The sequence below is a fragment of the Xenopus tropicalis genome, chromosome 5, assembly GCF_000004195.4.
Source record: "Xenopus tropicalis strain Nigerian chromosome 5, UCB_Xtro_10.0, whole genome shotgun sequence".
NCBI lineage: Eukaryota > Metazoa > Chordata > Amphibia > Anura > Pipidae > Xenopus > Xenopus tropicalis.
Window position 1 is genome coordinate 141,777,670 of NC_030681.2, and position 16,440 is coordinate 141,794,109.

Consider the following 16,440-nt stretch of genomic DNA (forward strand, 5'->3'; position numbering starts at 1 on the left):
CAATAGGGCTGTTCTGCCCCCAATAAGGGGTAATTATATCTTAGTTGGGATCAAATACAGGTACTGTTTTATTATTACAGAGAAAAGGGAATCATTTAACCATTAAATAAACCCAATAGGGCTGTTCTGCCCCCAATAAGGGGTAATTATATCTTAGTTGGGATCAAGTACAGGTACTGTTTTATTATTACAGAGAAAAGGGAATCATTTAACCATGAAATAAACCCAATAGGACTGTTCTGCCCCCAATAAGGGGTAATTATATCTTAGTTGGGATCAAGTACAGGTACTATTTTATTATTACAGAGAAAAGGGAATCATTTAACCATGAAATAAACCCAATAGGGCTGTTCTGCCCCAATAAGGGGTAATTATATCTTAGTTGGGATCAATTACAAGGTACTGTTTTATTATTACAGAGAAAAAGGATATCAGTTTTAAAATTCTGAATAATTTAATTAAAATGGAGTCTATGAGAGACGGGCTTTCTGTAATTCGTAGCTTTCTGGATAATGGGTTTCCGGATAAGGGATCCCATACCTGTACTTTAATACTATTAAAGCAAACTAAACTGAAAAAGGGAAAAATATCTAAAAAAACATTTCTTACCTCCGAAACTTTTGAAAACACTCGTGTCTTTGTTCCATAATTGTATCTAGCAATGTAATAAACCTCTTCAGGTGCTTAATTTTTCTTGCTGCATCTTGATACCTTTCTTTTGCTTCATAGTATTGCCTTTGTAGGAAAAACAAAACACAATACAATAAAATTACTGTACAAATCTCAACAAATGTAAAAGCAACTGCAGGAAATAAAAACATAATGAACAAATCAAAGCAAAGCAAAGCTTTCCCTGGCAGACATATTTAAATGACTTTCTAGATTCTAAAGGAAATATATTATATTAAACGGGACCTGTCAACCTCACCTCAAATCTTTGATCTGGCAGTAAGGCCTGTATAGAAAAATAATCCTCCACTACACATAAACAATCTCCCCATTTCTTATTACAGTAGTTTGGAAGCCATTGTTCTTTATATTAATGCCCTGTCAATCAAAGTCCAGCACCTCTGCCCTAATGTCTAAGGTGTAGAAAAGTTTCCCAGCACTCAGCATCACTGCTCTTCTGTTCTCCCCTCCCTAATTCACTGGAAGAATTTTGCGTAGCTTTTATGAGATTCTGTTATTATTCTTAGTGGATCAAGTTACCAAAAGGCACATGAAATATTTAAAATCTTTGGCATAGTAAATTTATCAGCGGCACGTTGTTTTACCTGTTATTGACACGCATTAGTTAAGTGAAAAGAGCAGAGTGAAAGAAGAACTCACTGGGAAGGCGCTGTGTTTAGGTGGAAATTTAGGTGGCCAATGCCATAGCCCTGGTTACGGTGTGAAGCACTATACTATGATTGAAAAAGTGGTTGATTTTAATGTCCAGGTAACTCGGTGCTCAGTGCTTTTGAGAACAGAATTTTAAGTGAAAAATTCAAGGTGCATATCATTGACATGAAATATGAAAATTGGTGGAAAAAGATTAAAAAACATAAGTGGATAAAGGGTCACAATACCATAAATGTGCCCATTTACCTCTTTCAGAAGCACGAGGTCATGGTCAGAGCTCACACTTCTCCTCTGCTACTTGGATGCTGCCAGGTGTTAAACCGAGGCAGAATTTCTGGGCAGGCAAGGGAACCGGTGCGTGTTGCAGGAGGAACGCAAAAGAGCAGAGCATAGTTGAGTAAACAGGCCAAAGTGGATAAGCAAACTTTTAGCTCTGCACAGAATCGGAATCTAGAAGTGTGGCCAGTAACAGGCAATAGGTCGGTACAGACAGCGAAACAGCAAAGGTCGAAGAAAATCAGACAGGAAGTTCACCCAGGAACTATACAGGATAGACCATTGTTGGGCAAATGAAAATAGCACAAAGGCCCTTCGAATTTGAATTTTGTGCCTGGATGACGTCATCACGCAGTGCATCAAAACCCATGTCAAAATAAAGACGTGCACATCCGATGCGCGTGCCAGCAACCAAACAACCAAATACCAGTTACAGCACATTGAGTTTCACCCAGGCCCCCCCATTGGCAATTTAAAAACAAGAATTACACATAATTAAATACAACAATCTAAAGCAGTGATCCCCAACCAGTGGCTCATAAGTAATATGTTGCTCACCACCCCCTTAGATGTTGCTCCCAGTGGCCTCAAAGTAGCTGCCCATTTTCAAATCTCTGGCTGTGGGGCAAGTTTTGGAAGCCCAGAGACACAGTTTTACTCCAAGCAGAGCCTCCTGCAGGCTAGTAGTCCACATGGGGCTACCAAATAGCCAATCACAGTCCTTATTTGGCATCCCCAAATAACTTTTTCATGCTTGTGTGGCTCCCCAGCACTTTTTACATCTGAGTGTGGCTCTTAAGTAAAAAAGACTGGGGGTCCCTGATCTAAAGTGGCATTGGGTAAACTAGTGCAAAGTGTAGTTTACATGTCAGATTTTTCTATCAGTTCCATTATATTTTGATCTATGCATACATGCGTTTTGTCAATCTGACACCATCCGACAAAAGCTTCCGTGCTAAATATCTCCCCAATGGAACATCTATGAACAGTAGGAGGTGAATAGATCATTTTTAAAAGGGGTTTTAGAACTGTATAGGCATCTGCATGGTTTAGCTGAGTACAACCTGGTTAAACCACGGACAAGGATATTAATTAGCAATACCTCCCAGCATGCTCAGCTGCAGAGTCAGAACAGTTTGGACATACTCATAATCTCCTTAGATCAAGTTATTTTTCTGGTGCTCACCTGTCTGATTTGCTTTGATTATTCCATCTCTTGGGTGGCCCATGCCCCAAGCTGCCTTGCACTTCTTTAGTGCAACAGGGTGCAAATATGCTTATTATTCAGAATATTAAATCTTTAATTTGTCTTGTAGATGTAATATTACAGAGAACTTGTATTAAGCATGACATTTGTGCTAAAGGCACATAAAAAACAAAGGAGATTTGCCTACTTTATTATTTCCTCTCTGTTTCCGTGGAGAACTTCTTCAGAGTTGATTTTTTCCCTTAACCGATTAATTTCGGTGTCTAAGCTTCTAGCAGTTCTACTGACTTCTATTCGCTCTGGGCAGATACATTTGGCCTGGGAAATTTTCACCTGAAACAACAACAAAAAAATGTATATTTCTAATCTGCCTCTGGTCCAAGCAACACAAAGCTACATTTGTAATGTTATTTTTTCATTTTGTTTATTGGTTTTGAGGAAAAAAGTCTGTGACCTCCTCTGGCTGCCAACCTTTAATAAAAGGGCATAGTTTGCAATGATTTAATAATTACCATTTTCTTTTAGTATTCTCAGTGAAAGAGACCAGTAATACAACATAATCCAATGAGCCTAGTCTTATATGAACTGTTCTAAGGCTATCTTACACCACTAAAAATATTTTTATTGAAATCCTACATTTCTATTAACAAATTCCGTCTGCATCACAGGCAAAGATTACTAAAGAGGTGTATTTTATGCCCTATTAGAGACAGGAGCAGCACAGCAAGCAAGGTTCTGCTTAACAGTACTGCCTTCCCTCCTTCCATTGGTTGATTATGGAATACAGGGAAGATTTGCTAGTCTTTAAGTGCTTCTGACTCAATGCTAATCACAATCTCTGCTTAAATATAAAAACCTAAAACGTCCCCATTATACATTAAAATCGATTCAAATCAGTCTACTAGAGTGAGCAAAAGTGTGTAGTGGTGATATCACACGGATCCCTAGTCTATAAAGCTATGAAGCTTTGAGAGTATTTCTAGTATCCAAAGCAGAGAGATGGCACTTAGGTTTCCCTACTGTGTTATACTAAGCAGGGCTTCCCACCTCCAACTCTTGTTCTTTCCCTGCTACTTCTTCCTTTCGCTTTTGGATGTGGTCTAAGTGCTCCTTCAGTTTGTCCTCATAGTGCTTCTTATGGCGCTTACAGTTCTCCACTTCTTGGTCAATTCTGTGAAGGTCTTCCTGCATTAAGTGACAAATCTTTTTAATTATTTACAAATGAGAACATAGGCTTACTCCATACAATGAAAAGGTGAAATAAACAACACAGCTTCTACACAGTTAATTGGGTTTATACAGTATATAACAGCTTGCAGGGATAATGAACACTATAGCAGCCCCTAGTCTTACACAGGCAAAGATATCTACCTCACAAAAACAAAAACCATAGTTCAGCACAAGCCTTATTCCTTAAATCAGGGTTGGACCTTAACCCTTTAAGTGGCAGCAGAATTTGACATTTCAGTTCCCCTCAGTTCCAGACATTTTTTGTAAACATTCTGTGCTCTCTCAATTTAGGGGCTTTTACTGGGGGCAGGGTAAAGTTTAGGTAGGCAAACTATATATTGTTTTTTTCAGGAGAACCTGAGCTTTCCAAATATACCTGAGTTTTTGTGTATTTCCACTTCTGGAACAAGATTTAGAGCTTGAAATACAAAAAAAAAAAGAAAAAATGCTATTTTTCATGATATAGGGATTTATACCAGAAACATATTTTATTTTATGGACAAAAATTCAACTGATTTGGAAAGCCTCATGTCTCCCGAACGTGCCAATACCTGATATGTATAGTTTTATTGAGATTTCTGACTTCTATAAATCAAAAACTCCCAGCAGTAAATTACTAAATTTTCAAAGCATTACAGCAGAATACGGCATACTTTACATTCCAAAGCCAAAAATTCTGGAACATAAGGTTTACCCCAGGAAACCATACATTTTTGAAAAGTACACATTCTGACGAATCCGAAATGGGTAACTATGTCTTCCAACTCCTAAGTACCAAACAGCAATGCTTTACTGAATTTAGCATTTTCTATAAAAAATTATGAAAATTCTAAAAAATCGCCTCAAATCTTCCACTTTCAAGCATCATCTCTCCCACATGATATTAGGTACCAAGAAAATACATCCTAAATATGAAAGCCAAGGGTCCACTGAACGGTTTGATGCCCATTGTGCATAGGATCACCGATGTATCTGGAATTTAGAAACCCCATAAGGAAGTTAATACATACAAATTGCCCCGGAGATCTCTTTAGCTACTGAAAATTCAACACATTTACTGCATTTTCTGTGGGGTAAAAACACAAAAAAATACATTGACCCCCCAAAACCATATATTTTTGGAAAGTACACATTCGGACGAATTCAAAATTGGTACCAATGTCTTTCTACTCCAAACTACAGAGCCGCAATGCTTTCCCAAAATTGCCAATTTTGATGAAATACCTAAAAGTCACATCAAATCTTCCACTTTCAAGCACCTTATCTCCCACATAACATTAGGTACAAAGAAAACACACCCTAAATATGAAAGCCAAGGGTCCGCTGAACAGTTTGATGCCCATTGTGCATAGGATCACCAATGTATCTGGCATTTAGAGACCCCATAAGGAAGTTAGCGCATAGAAATTGCCCCAGAGGTCTCTTTAGCTACTGAAAATTCAACACGTTTACTGCATTTTCTGTGGGATAAAAACACAAAAAAATACATTGACCCCCCAAAATCATATATTATTGGAAAGTACACATTCGGACGAATTCAAAATTGGTACCCGTGTCTTTCTACTCCAAACTACAGAGTCGCAGTGCTTTCCCAAAATTTCCAGTATGGACACCCTAGAAAACCATATATTTTCCGAAAATACACATTCTGACAAAACAAAAATGGGCAAATACAACTTTCTACAGCAAACTACCAAACTACAAAGCTATGCTAAACAGAACCGTTTTTATGACATTTCTGAAAATCGTCACAAAGCTTGCATTTTACCTCATTATGTACCCCCACATTTTGTAACATATCAACATAAAACTTTCTAAATATGAACGCCAGTGGCCTACTGAACAGTTTGATGCCCTATATGCATATATTGGCCAAACTGTGTGCCGTACAGGGGCACCCAAATAAAAATAGTGCATATGAATTTTCACATAAGACACTCCGGCTCATGCAATTTTTGCACCCGGTATGTGTATTATGTGGCATAAGACCCCCTAACAGTACCGAGACCCTAGAAAACCATATATTTTCCGAAAGTACACATTCTGACAAAACAAAAATGGGTAAATACAACTTTCTACTGCAAACTACCAAACTACAAAGCTATGCTAAACAGAACGGTTTTTATGGCATTTCTGAAAATTGTCACAAAGCTTGCATTTTACCTCATTATGTACCCCCACATTTTGTAATGTATCAACATAAAACTTTCTAAATATGAATGCCAGGGGTCTACTGAACAGTTTGATGCCCTATATGCATATATTGGCCAAACTATGTGCCGTACAGGGGCACCCAAATAAAAATAGTGCATATGAATTTTCACATAAGACAAACTACCAAACTACAAAGCTATGCTAAACAGAACGTTTTTTATGACATTTCTGAAAATCGTCACAAAGCTTGCATGTTGCCCCATTATGTACCCCACATTTAGTAAGGTACCAACATAAAACACTCTAAGTATGAACGTCAGGTGTCTACTGAACAGTTTGATGCCCAATATGCATAGATTTACCAAACTATGTGGGGTACACAGGATGCCAAATTGAAATACAGCAGACAAAATATCCATGTGCAAAGACAAGTAATAAAGAACAATGTTAAATGCAATAAAATTGATAAAAATAAAAAAAAAATCACTAAAATCATTTTTTTTTTGCCTAATAATATCTGCGGTCAGAATAACAGTTTGAGTATTTTGGCTAGGGCAAATAAGTTTTACAGACAAAGTCAAGCAAACAACAACTATGCATAACTGAAAATGTAATAAAATGGCTAAAAATGCAATAAAATACCTAAAATACCAGAAAATGTAGTAGAAACACCAAAATAATACACAAAAGTTATTGCGCAGTGCGGATAGCGAATACGCTATCCGCAATGGCAATAAAACATTTTTTTCAGGCAAAAATAAAAACAATGCGATAAAAAAAAAAAAAAATTACAAAATTACATAAGTGTGTAAGTGAGTGTGTACACATGGTAAAATGTGTTTTGTGTGCATGTGTGTGAGTGTGCAAGCAAGTGTGAGCGCTGCAAGTGTTCTGAATGTGTGAAACCCACCAACCCCCCCCAAAATGTATGTGTTTGTGTGTAAGTGTGAGTATAAGTGTGTATTAGTGTATTATGTGTGTGTATGTGTGTTTTTTTTACACTTACCTGGGACAAGCAGGCACAGAGATCCTCTGAAGGTGGGAGGAAGGACCCAGGTGCCGCTGCAGCTTCTTCCTTCGACGCCGATGGTGAGTATTCAGAAGGGGGAGGGAAGGGAGAGCAGGAAATGTCAGGCACGCACAGACAGCGTGTCCTGACATTTTCTATGGGGCCCCTGGGCGATCGCGCCCCAGGGGCCACTCGTTCCCCCCCTCTGACTATTGTCTGGAGGCTGGGGAACGAGCGGGGAGCGAAGGAGTGGCTTGAAAAGCCGCTTCTCCGCTCCCAAACCCGGAAGTGCAGCAGGACGTAGAATCTACGTTCTGTGGCACTTAGGTACTTTGGTACCCAGGACGTAGATTCTACGTCCTGTGGCACTAAAAAGGTTAATGAAGACGTCAGTGTATATTTTACAAATACACATCCAGTATAAATGGAAAGCTTACCTTTACCGGTTCAGCCACCTCTGACACTGAGATGATTTTCCTCTTTATTTCCTCATAATTACTCTCTGTCATTGTTAGAAGTAATTTCAAGCACCCCATGTTCTCATTTGCCAGTTCCACCTCTTTTCTAACAAGTTCTATGATTTCTGTGTTTTCTGCTGCTTCTTTTTCCTGTTAAGAAAAAGCACGAAAAATCCCAGAAATGTTAACTTTCAGTATGTCATAGAATGTTGTATATTTAGCAACTTGGTCTTCAATATTTATTTTTTTTTTATAGTTTTTTAATTATTTGCCTTCTTCTTCTGACTCTTTCCAGCTTTCAAATGGGGGTCACTGACCCCAGCTGCCAAAAAACCATTGCTCTGTGAGTCTACTAAATAATTTTATCATTATTGGTACTTTGTATTCCTTATCTTTCTATTCAGACCCTTTCCAAAAGCAAACTAACTGAACCGTTATGTCCCATATGCCCCCCCCCTCAAGTCACTGATTGGTTACTGACTGCTAACAGCTTAGAGAGCTGCAAAGGAGGAAGTAGTGTTCTGGCTATTATGTTAGCCATCTGTTTACTCCAGCCTTTATAGATGACATTTTTAGCTAACTAACAATATTCAAAACGTTTTTAATTTTCCACAACCTATTTATTTACATAGTTTCATTTTTACACTGAACTGTTCCTTTAAAATGTGTGCACGTAGCTGGGAAGGAATTAGAGGGAACACTGACCACAGCCCCTTTAGCAGGGAAGATCTGTGCTGTGTCACAATATACTGTATATATATAGAATATAAATGTCACACTATCCTGTATATATAGAATATAAATGTCACACTATCCTGTATATATAGAATATAAATGTCACACTATCCTGTATATATAGAATATAAATGTCACACTATCCTGTATATATAGAATATAAATGGCACACTATACTGTATATATAGAATATAAATGTCACACTATCCTGTATATATAGAATATAAATGTCACACTATCCTGTATATATAGAATATAAATGTCACACTATCCTGTATATATAGAATATAAATGTCACACTATCCTGTATATATAGAATATAAATGTCACACTATCCTGTATATATAGAATATAAATGTCACACTATCCTGTAATATAAATGGCACACTATCCTGTATATATAGAATATAAATGTCACACTATCCTGTATATATAGAATATAAATGTCACACTATCCTGTATATATAGAATATAAATGTCACACTATACTGTATATATAGAATATAAATGTCACACTATCCTGTATATATAGAATATAAATGTCCCACTATCCTGTATATACAGAATATAAATGTCACACTATACTAGTTAGCACTAAGGCCTGCATTTCTTTGTACTTTGCCAATCAATGGATTAGTGTAATGTGGTTAATCCTGCAATGTGGTAAAACTGCATAGACATCCAAATCTACATTTTATTCAGCTGGTGTATGTGATTATCAGAATTCCAATATTAGCTAGATATTAAATTGTTACTGTCTTAAATACTTCAGTGTTCTGATATTCAGATGTTGTAATCTGTGAAGTCTGCACGGGCGCATCTGTCCTGGTCCTCGTGCCACTTGCATCATGTGTGTTTGCAGAATTCGTGTGATGAATTTGGCATGTATGCACAATAAAGTTTGAATAGACGCTAAGGCCCTCACTTCCTTGAAAAGTCATCATTGCCTACCAGGGTAACTCTGAGCCTTTACCTTTGTATTCTAAACCTGTTACCAAACACAGCCTGAATCCTGTTCCGACCATAACAGGACTTTTGCCACTCCTCCACGTGGCCAATCCTGTTTCACTTTCAGGTACTGTAACCACTGTGAGGGGTACAGTAGAGTCTGTTCTTCATCTTGGCTCCAGTAAACTGTATATAAATATGACAGATGTACAATCAGCAGGCAAACGCCAATTTACATTTTTTTATGTTTGTAGGGGAGCTGTGTACACTTGTCTCTCCTCTGTGCAAGGAGGAGGAGCCCCCACCCTCTGTGTGAGCTGACAGGAAGGAAGTGAGAGAAGGAGGGGCTGCTGGGAACAAGGAAGCAGAGAGACAAGCAAGGTGCTGGTAGCTCACACAGAGTTCTGTATAAGAAAGTAATTGGGAACCCCCCAGTGGCAGAAAGTGTGCTCTTTTAGGGTGCGGAAGGAAAGGGGGTTGGGCTCTGAAGAACAAAGCGTGCTCTTCTCAGGGCACGGAAAGCCAAAGGGAGTTCTTCTCAAGACTCTGAAGTACTCGCCACATAAGTGGGGGATTCCCCTCAGCAGTTCAGAAAGTATCAGCTATATTATATGAGTGAAGTTGCCCCTGGCTGGCAGGCTGTATCTATCTCTGCAAATTTAAAGGTATAGCATCCTACCAATAAACCCATCAACCTTTCCTGTGTGTGTTGTGGATCAGAGAAGTTTCCCAAGAAGGGGTACCGCAGTCCAACCTGTCCTGACCCTGGGTGGAGGCACGCCATTTATCAGTGTACCTGCTCTTCCAGATAGCGGAGGCACAGGGCTCCTGTAGCGCCACACGCAACTGAATGCATGCTAGATCTCATGCAGTAGCAAAAAAGGGCTACACGTTTTTATGGAAGACTATAAGAAAAAGGTCCCCAACCCAAACTCTCACTTGTGCTATAGAACATTCTCCTCTAGAAGATAAGCAAAGCTCTGTTTTACATTAATAGTGCACAGCTGAAGTCCTGAACATCTGAAATGAAATATTACTTCCAATGACTAAAATGAAGCCACTGCTAGCACTTGTACCCAATTCAGAAAAGACCTGGTCTTACCAGAGTAGCAATGTCTGTAGAAGCCTGCTCTTCCACATTCTCCAGTTCTGCTATTTGTTCAGACAATGTTCGAAGCTCTGTCTAGGAAAAAATATAACCAGAGAAGGTCATCACATTAAAGAATTCACAATGAATTTATAAAGTTTCCCAAATGCCTAATGTACATTGGTGGTTATTTCAATACAAATAAACCTCATTCCTAACCTGCTAATAGATTCTAGGGGGCTATAAGAATTTGTGCTGGAAAATGCAAGAAATTACTACACCAGCTGGACAAAGAATTACATCCCCAATCATCTCATCCAAGGTAATTTCCATGCTATCAGTAATATCTGATATGCATGAAGGGGGAAACACACAAAATCAGTCTGCATTAATACAGAACAGATGAATACATTAGCAGTTCCTATTACAGTGGGGATCTACAGGCAGCGGCTGCCCAGCTGTACTTTTATGCCATGTCCCTTAGGCAGTCAGGAGGATGCTGGGACTGTATTACAGCAGCAGCTGGATAACTGCAATGTGTAAGTCCCTGTTCCCAGCTATTAATTCCATGTTCAAGCAGCTCTGTTAGTCATATTACAAGAGACAAAACACCCAGCACTAGTGCAGACTAGAAAAGGAACATACAGGCATATTACAAATATTTTGAAAAAATAAAGCAAACTACTACTCCTGATCTTTTTAATGAGTTTTATTTACTGTCTTTATTTACTGTCTTCACTAAGAATGTCATACAGCAGGCTGGGAAACTGCAGGTAGGAGGTAAGAGCTCTTCTCATATCATCCATCCATGCAGACCGCAGTGCATCCATAAAGGCACAGACTGCTGGATCTCTGTACTTATCAATATATATATATATATATATATATATATATATATATATATATATATATAAACAAGACCAAAAGGAGCACACCCTATAGAAATTCAAACGCCCAGGGTACTGGCATAAATATTATTATAATACAGACAGTGAGCCGCACACACAGGGACTTTGCAAAAAAATCACACTTTTAATGAGAAAAAACAAGTCCAACGTTTCGAGCACAAACTGTGCTCTTCCTCAGGGACATTAAAAGTGTGATTTTTTTGCAAAGTCCCTGTGTGTGCGGCTCACTGTCTGTATATATATATATATATATATATATATAAGAAATAAAAGGAGCACTCCCTACAAACAATCAACTGCCCCAGGTGCTGGCCAGGAGTTTATGTAAATGAAGAACAGAGTGCCACACACACAAGGACTTTAAAAAAAGAACAAAAAATCTTTATTAGTCCAACGTTTCGAACACTAAATGTGTTCTTCTTCAGGGTCAACCTGAACCTGGTTTGTCCCTGAAGAAGAACACATTTAGAGTTCGAAACGTTGGATTAATAAAGATTTTTTGTTCTTTTTTAAAGTCCCTGTGTGTGCTGCACTCTGTTCTTCATTTAAATATATATATATATACAATCCATAGGTTTTCAGCACACCAACAGACCAAATGACCTGAGTGCTACCAGATTATGCAAGGTTATCCAAAAAATCAGGAAAAAACAGGTGCAATCCAGGAACCCTTAAAAATAAAAATCAAGATTCTTTATTTAAGTCATTTTAAAAATGTATCAGGCCAACTAGAAAGGGAAGTTTGAGAACAAACTTCATGTTGGGTTGAAAAACTGTGAAGTCACTGAATGAAATCTGATCTGTTGTTGGCTCTGCCCACTTTTTCTAACCTTGGACCCACACTTATATAGTAAAAACCACTGTGCAAAGTTTGGGGACCCTGGTTTTAATAGTGTCTGAATGGCAGCAGATTAAATTTCCCCACTGAAAGTCAATGAAAGTGACATTTGATTGGTGGTTGGTGGCTCCGCCCCCTTTTTCTAACCTGGAACTGCAGTTACCCAGTGACTAACTCTGCAAAGTTTAGGGACCCTAGGATTAATAGTTAAGGAGCGGCGGCAGCAGTTTAAATTTAAACCAATAAAAGTCAAAAATTGTGATTGGTGGCCCGCCCACTTTTTCTAACCTTGAGTCAAAGTCACTCAGTGACAAACAGTGGGCACCCTGGCATAGTGTTAGAATGACAGCATTTTAAATTTAAACCAATAAAAATCAATGGATGAAATCTGATTGGCTGTTAGTGGCTCCGCCCACTTTTTTCTAACTTTGAAAAAATACCCAGAAAATACCCCAAAAAAATAACCACTGGCAAATAACTCTGGAAAGTACCCCCAATTGCCCCCACAGACAGTACCCCCATACACAGTGCCCCAATACACAGTACCCACAATTGCCCCCATACACGATCCTTCTTCAGTGGCTCCTGCTCCTTATGCAATGGCGACAGGCCCTTTTATAAAGTTGCGCCCCGTGCGTACATGTGATGTCAGTACGCACAGGACGCAACCTTATAAAAGGGCCTGTCGCCGCCATATAAGAAGCCGCGCAAGGAGCGGGAGCGCCTGGCTTTAGCCAGCGCATCCCGCTATCGCGGATAGTTCCATGGATGTCAAAGACCCCCAGAAAAGCACATATTTTTGGGAAGGACAGATTCTGATGAATCTAAAATAGCTAAAGATGTCTTTCTGCACCAAACAACAAAGCTTTCCTAAACTTAGCAGTATTTATGCCATTTCTAAAAATTGCCTAAAAATGTTACAATTTTCCGCATTTAACTCACACGTGATGGGGTGACATGATGCCCAATATGCACAGATGTACCAAACAGGTGGCATCCATGGACCCCGAATGATAATAGCGCACAATTGTACTGACAGCACACTTCCACTAACTGTCACAGGCACAAGCAACCATAATGGGCAATTTCATAGCCTGGTATCATAAATCATTAGCTGCCCTTTAAAATTGCAAAAAGACGATTGGTGGGGAAATGTGAATGCAGCCACTGAAAAAGTCAAAACAGCACCCGAGCACTTCTTTGACAGACACGCTTCGATGTACTGGGACTGGGGGTCAAGGGAGAGTCCAAAAACTAAGGAAGGGGCAAGAATCCCCCCCACTGAGAAAACGAATGAATGGAAATCTTACAACTCCGAATGCTTGTTTACTCCTGATCTACAATTTTCTTTACTGTATGTACCTTGCAAAATGTTCAATAAAAACAACACATTGAGCAAAAAAAAAAAAAAAATGAGGAAGGATTCCTAAGGGAGTCGAACCCTGGTTATCCCACCCAGCCCGCCAGCTCCAGGGCCGACTCCCTAACCACTAGGCTGTCCTTCCTCCTAACTGTAATAGGTGCTTTTTAGTCTGTTGTCCTAGTGTGTTGTCCGTTACAGAAGAGCAGTTGGCGTCTTCTGTGGAAATGAAACATGCGAAAGCCCGCCGCTCCCACCGACCCCTGTGTAACTAGGGGGGCTGTCTCATAAGTAGAGAGTTTGTGCGCAGCTCTATGTTTAACATCAAAACAGGCAAAAACAAATCTGTTTGAAAAACGTTTGACCTGAAAGCAGGGGCTTGTGTGCCCATCCCAGCTGGACCCAATAAAGAAAATCTTCTTGCGTAAGGGCAGGGGCAAACTCCACTGACACCCAATGCACTGACTTTTAATTAACACATTAAATCAATGAGCTGCTTATTATAGATGAACGTGAGCTGGTTAGATTACACACAAAAAGGGGCATGCCCTTTATGGAAAAGGTATAAGTCTGTTTAAAGATACCTAGAGAACTGTGGTATGTTAATATCCCCTGGTGCCTTTTTCTCTCCTTCCTAACCTTTTTATTTTATTTTTTTTTTTTTTTTTTATCTTTCTTTCCCCCTATCTTTCTTTCCCCTTCTCCCCTCTCTATCCTTTTCTTCCTCTCTCCTTCTTCCTTCTTACTCCCTACCTATGTTTTAGGTAGAGTATAAGTTACGGTTTGCTGAACATGTATAGCCTGAAACTTACATTTGTACTGTTAAAACCATGTGTAATGGCTACTGATATGTTGTTTATTTCCCTTTCTTAGGAAAAAATAAAAATTGTCAAATTTAAAAAAAAAAGGGGGCATGCCAACATTGTTTGTACTGCGCACGTGTGTTAATGGGGGGCCCTATATAAATAGTTCATTTCTTTAACCAGCACTCTTTATTTAAAAACAACGTACAGACAGAATCTTCATTCCGGTTATCAAGAGTGGATTCATTTGACCATTAATTATATCAGAGCTAGTAACTATAAATTTTCATCATATTGTTACATTGCATGTAGATTTGTTCACCTAATTCCCCCGCCCCCCCAATTTTTATTTATTACACTTATTTCTAAGGGTTTCAATAATATTTATGGTACCTAGTACATTTACCATTTACACAACACACAGCAGGTTCAGTTTCATCAGAAGCACAGAAATGCCAACTAACCCCATGTGACTAGGGTCATAGTGATCCAATTCTGGATTATTTAGAAACTAATACCTCTTCACTCAAAAAGGAAACATAAAAGAAAGGTCTTAAAAATGCCTGGAATGGATCATCATCATCTCCTAATGACACAGGGTTGGTCAGTGTCTCTGAGAGCTTGTGTTTGGTGATTATCCAGTAAAGTTAATCAGTTATGTGGCCAGGTTTGTACAACTTTTTTTGCATTCTTGTAGGCTAAAAGGTGCGTTTTGGGCTTTGGGTACCATTAACTATAACGACGTAAAATGGATTTTAGCCTCTGGATGTTTATGTTAAAAGGTATTTGCCAGATTCCTTTCATTTGGGGTGTTCGGTGGCTTATCCATTGATAAAATTGTATGTCATACTATTTCTTAAAGGAGACATTTTATATAAGTTCATATTCAGTTATAATATTCATCCTCCCTCAAAATGTGAGATGCAGAAAGAAAGATGTTTTGAAAGCATTTTACTTCTTAAAACTGTCATTATGTGAGAGCAGCATAGTCAAGTATTAAAATAAAAGCACTTCCTTCTATTTTACATGGTTTAGTGCATTGTAAAATGTGAGAATAACAGCATTTTAAATTTAAACCAATAAAAGTCAATGGATGAAATCTGATTGGCTGTTAGTGACCCAACCCACTTTTCCTATTTTTGAACTGCCGTCCCCCAGTGACAAACTTTTCAAAGTTTGGGGACTCAGGGCATAAAAATTGTGAGACTGACAGCATTTTACACATCACCATTAAAAAGTAAATAGGTGAAATGTGATGTGGCTGTTGGTGGTTCCACCCACTTTTTTCTAACTTTGAAACAATACCCAGAAAATACCCAAAAAATAACCACTGGCAAATACCCAGTGACTAACTCTGGGTTAAAAACCCTGGAATTAATACTTAATTAAATATAAACCAATAAAATTTAACGGGTGGAAATGGATTGGCTGTTGGTGGCTCCACCCAATTGTTCTAACCCTGAATATGTAGTCAGCCGGTGACTTACTGTGCATTTTAAATTTTAAGTCCCCTAGTGGCCCTGGTGTTAATACTGTGAGAATGGCAGCAGGTTGAATTTCCCCATTGAAAATCAACAGTTAAAATCTGATTGGCTGTTGGTGGCTCCACCCACTTTTTCTAACTCTGAATCGCAGTTACCTGGTGCCTAACCCTGCAAAGTTTGGGGACCCCGGTGTTATTACTGTGAGAATGGCAGCAGGGTGGATTTCCGCAAAGTCAATAGGTAAAATCTGATTGGTTGTTCGCAGCTCTGCCCACTTTTGGGCATCCAACAATCATCATATTTTCATTCAGGCTGACCCTATGAGTATGTGATTCAAGTTTGGGGAGTGGTGTAGCCTCAAAGCTGTAAGATTTGCAGCAGTTTCAATTTCCCCATAAAAATCAATGGGTGATATTTGATTGGCTGGTGTTGGCCCCTCCCACTTTGGGGTCATCCAACAAATGTTGCTGTTTCATTCGGGGTGACCCCATTATTATGTTATTCAAGTTTGGGGGGTCTAGCTTCAAAGCTGTAAGAGTGGCAGCAGTTTGAAAATCTTCCCTGTCAAAGTCAATGGGAAAATTGGGGTGTTTGAAGCGGCG

At 38.9% G+C, this 16,440-nt stretch overlaps 1 protein-coding gene across 1 annotated transcript in view; it reads right to left on the bottom strand.

Moving 5' to 3' along the window:
* LOC100496941 (structural maintenance of chromosomes protein 6) overlaps positions 1-16,440 on the bottom strand; it is a 44,780-nt gene that overhangs the window by 6,672 nt on the left and 21,668 nt on the right. The window contains exons 18-22 of the mRNA XM_018094061.2: positions 10,461-10,541; positions 7,655-7,825; positions 3,872-4,009; positions 3,012-3,157; positions 610-735 (exon numbers count right to left, since the gene is read on the bottom strand). Coding sequence (XP_017949550.2) covers positions 610-735; positions 3,012-3,157; positions 3,872-4,009; positions 7,655-7,825; positions 10,461-10,541 — 662 coding nt within the window. The remainder of the gene's footprint in view (positions 1-609; positions 736-3,011; positions 3,158-3,871; positions 4,010-7,654; positions 7,826-10,460; positions 10,542-16,440) is intronic.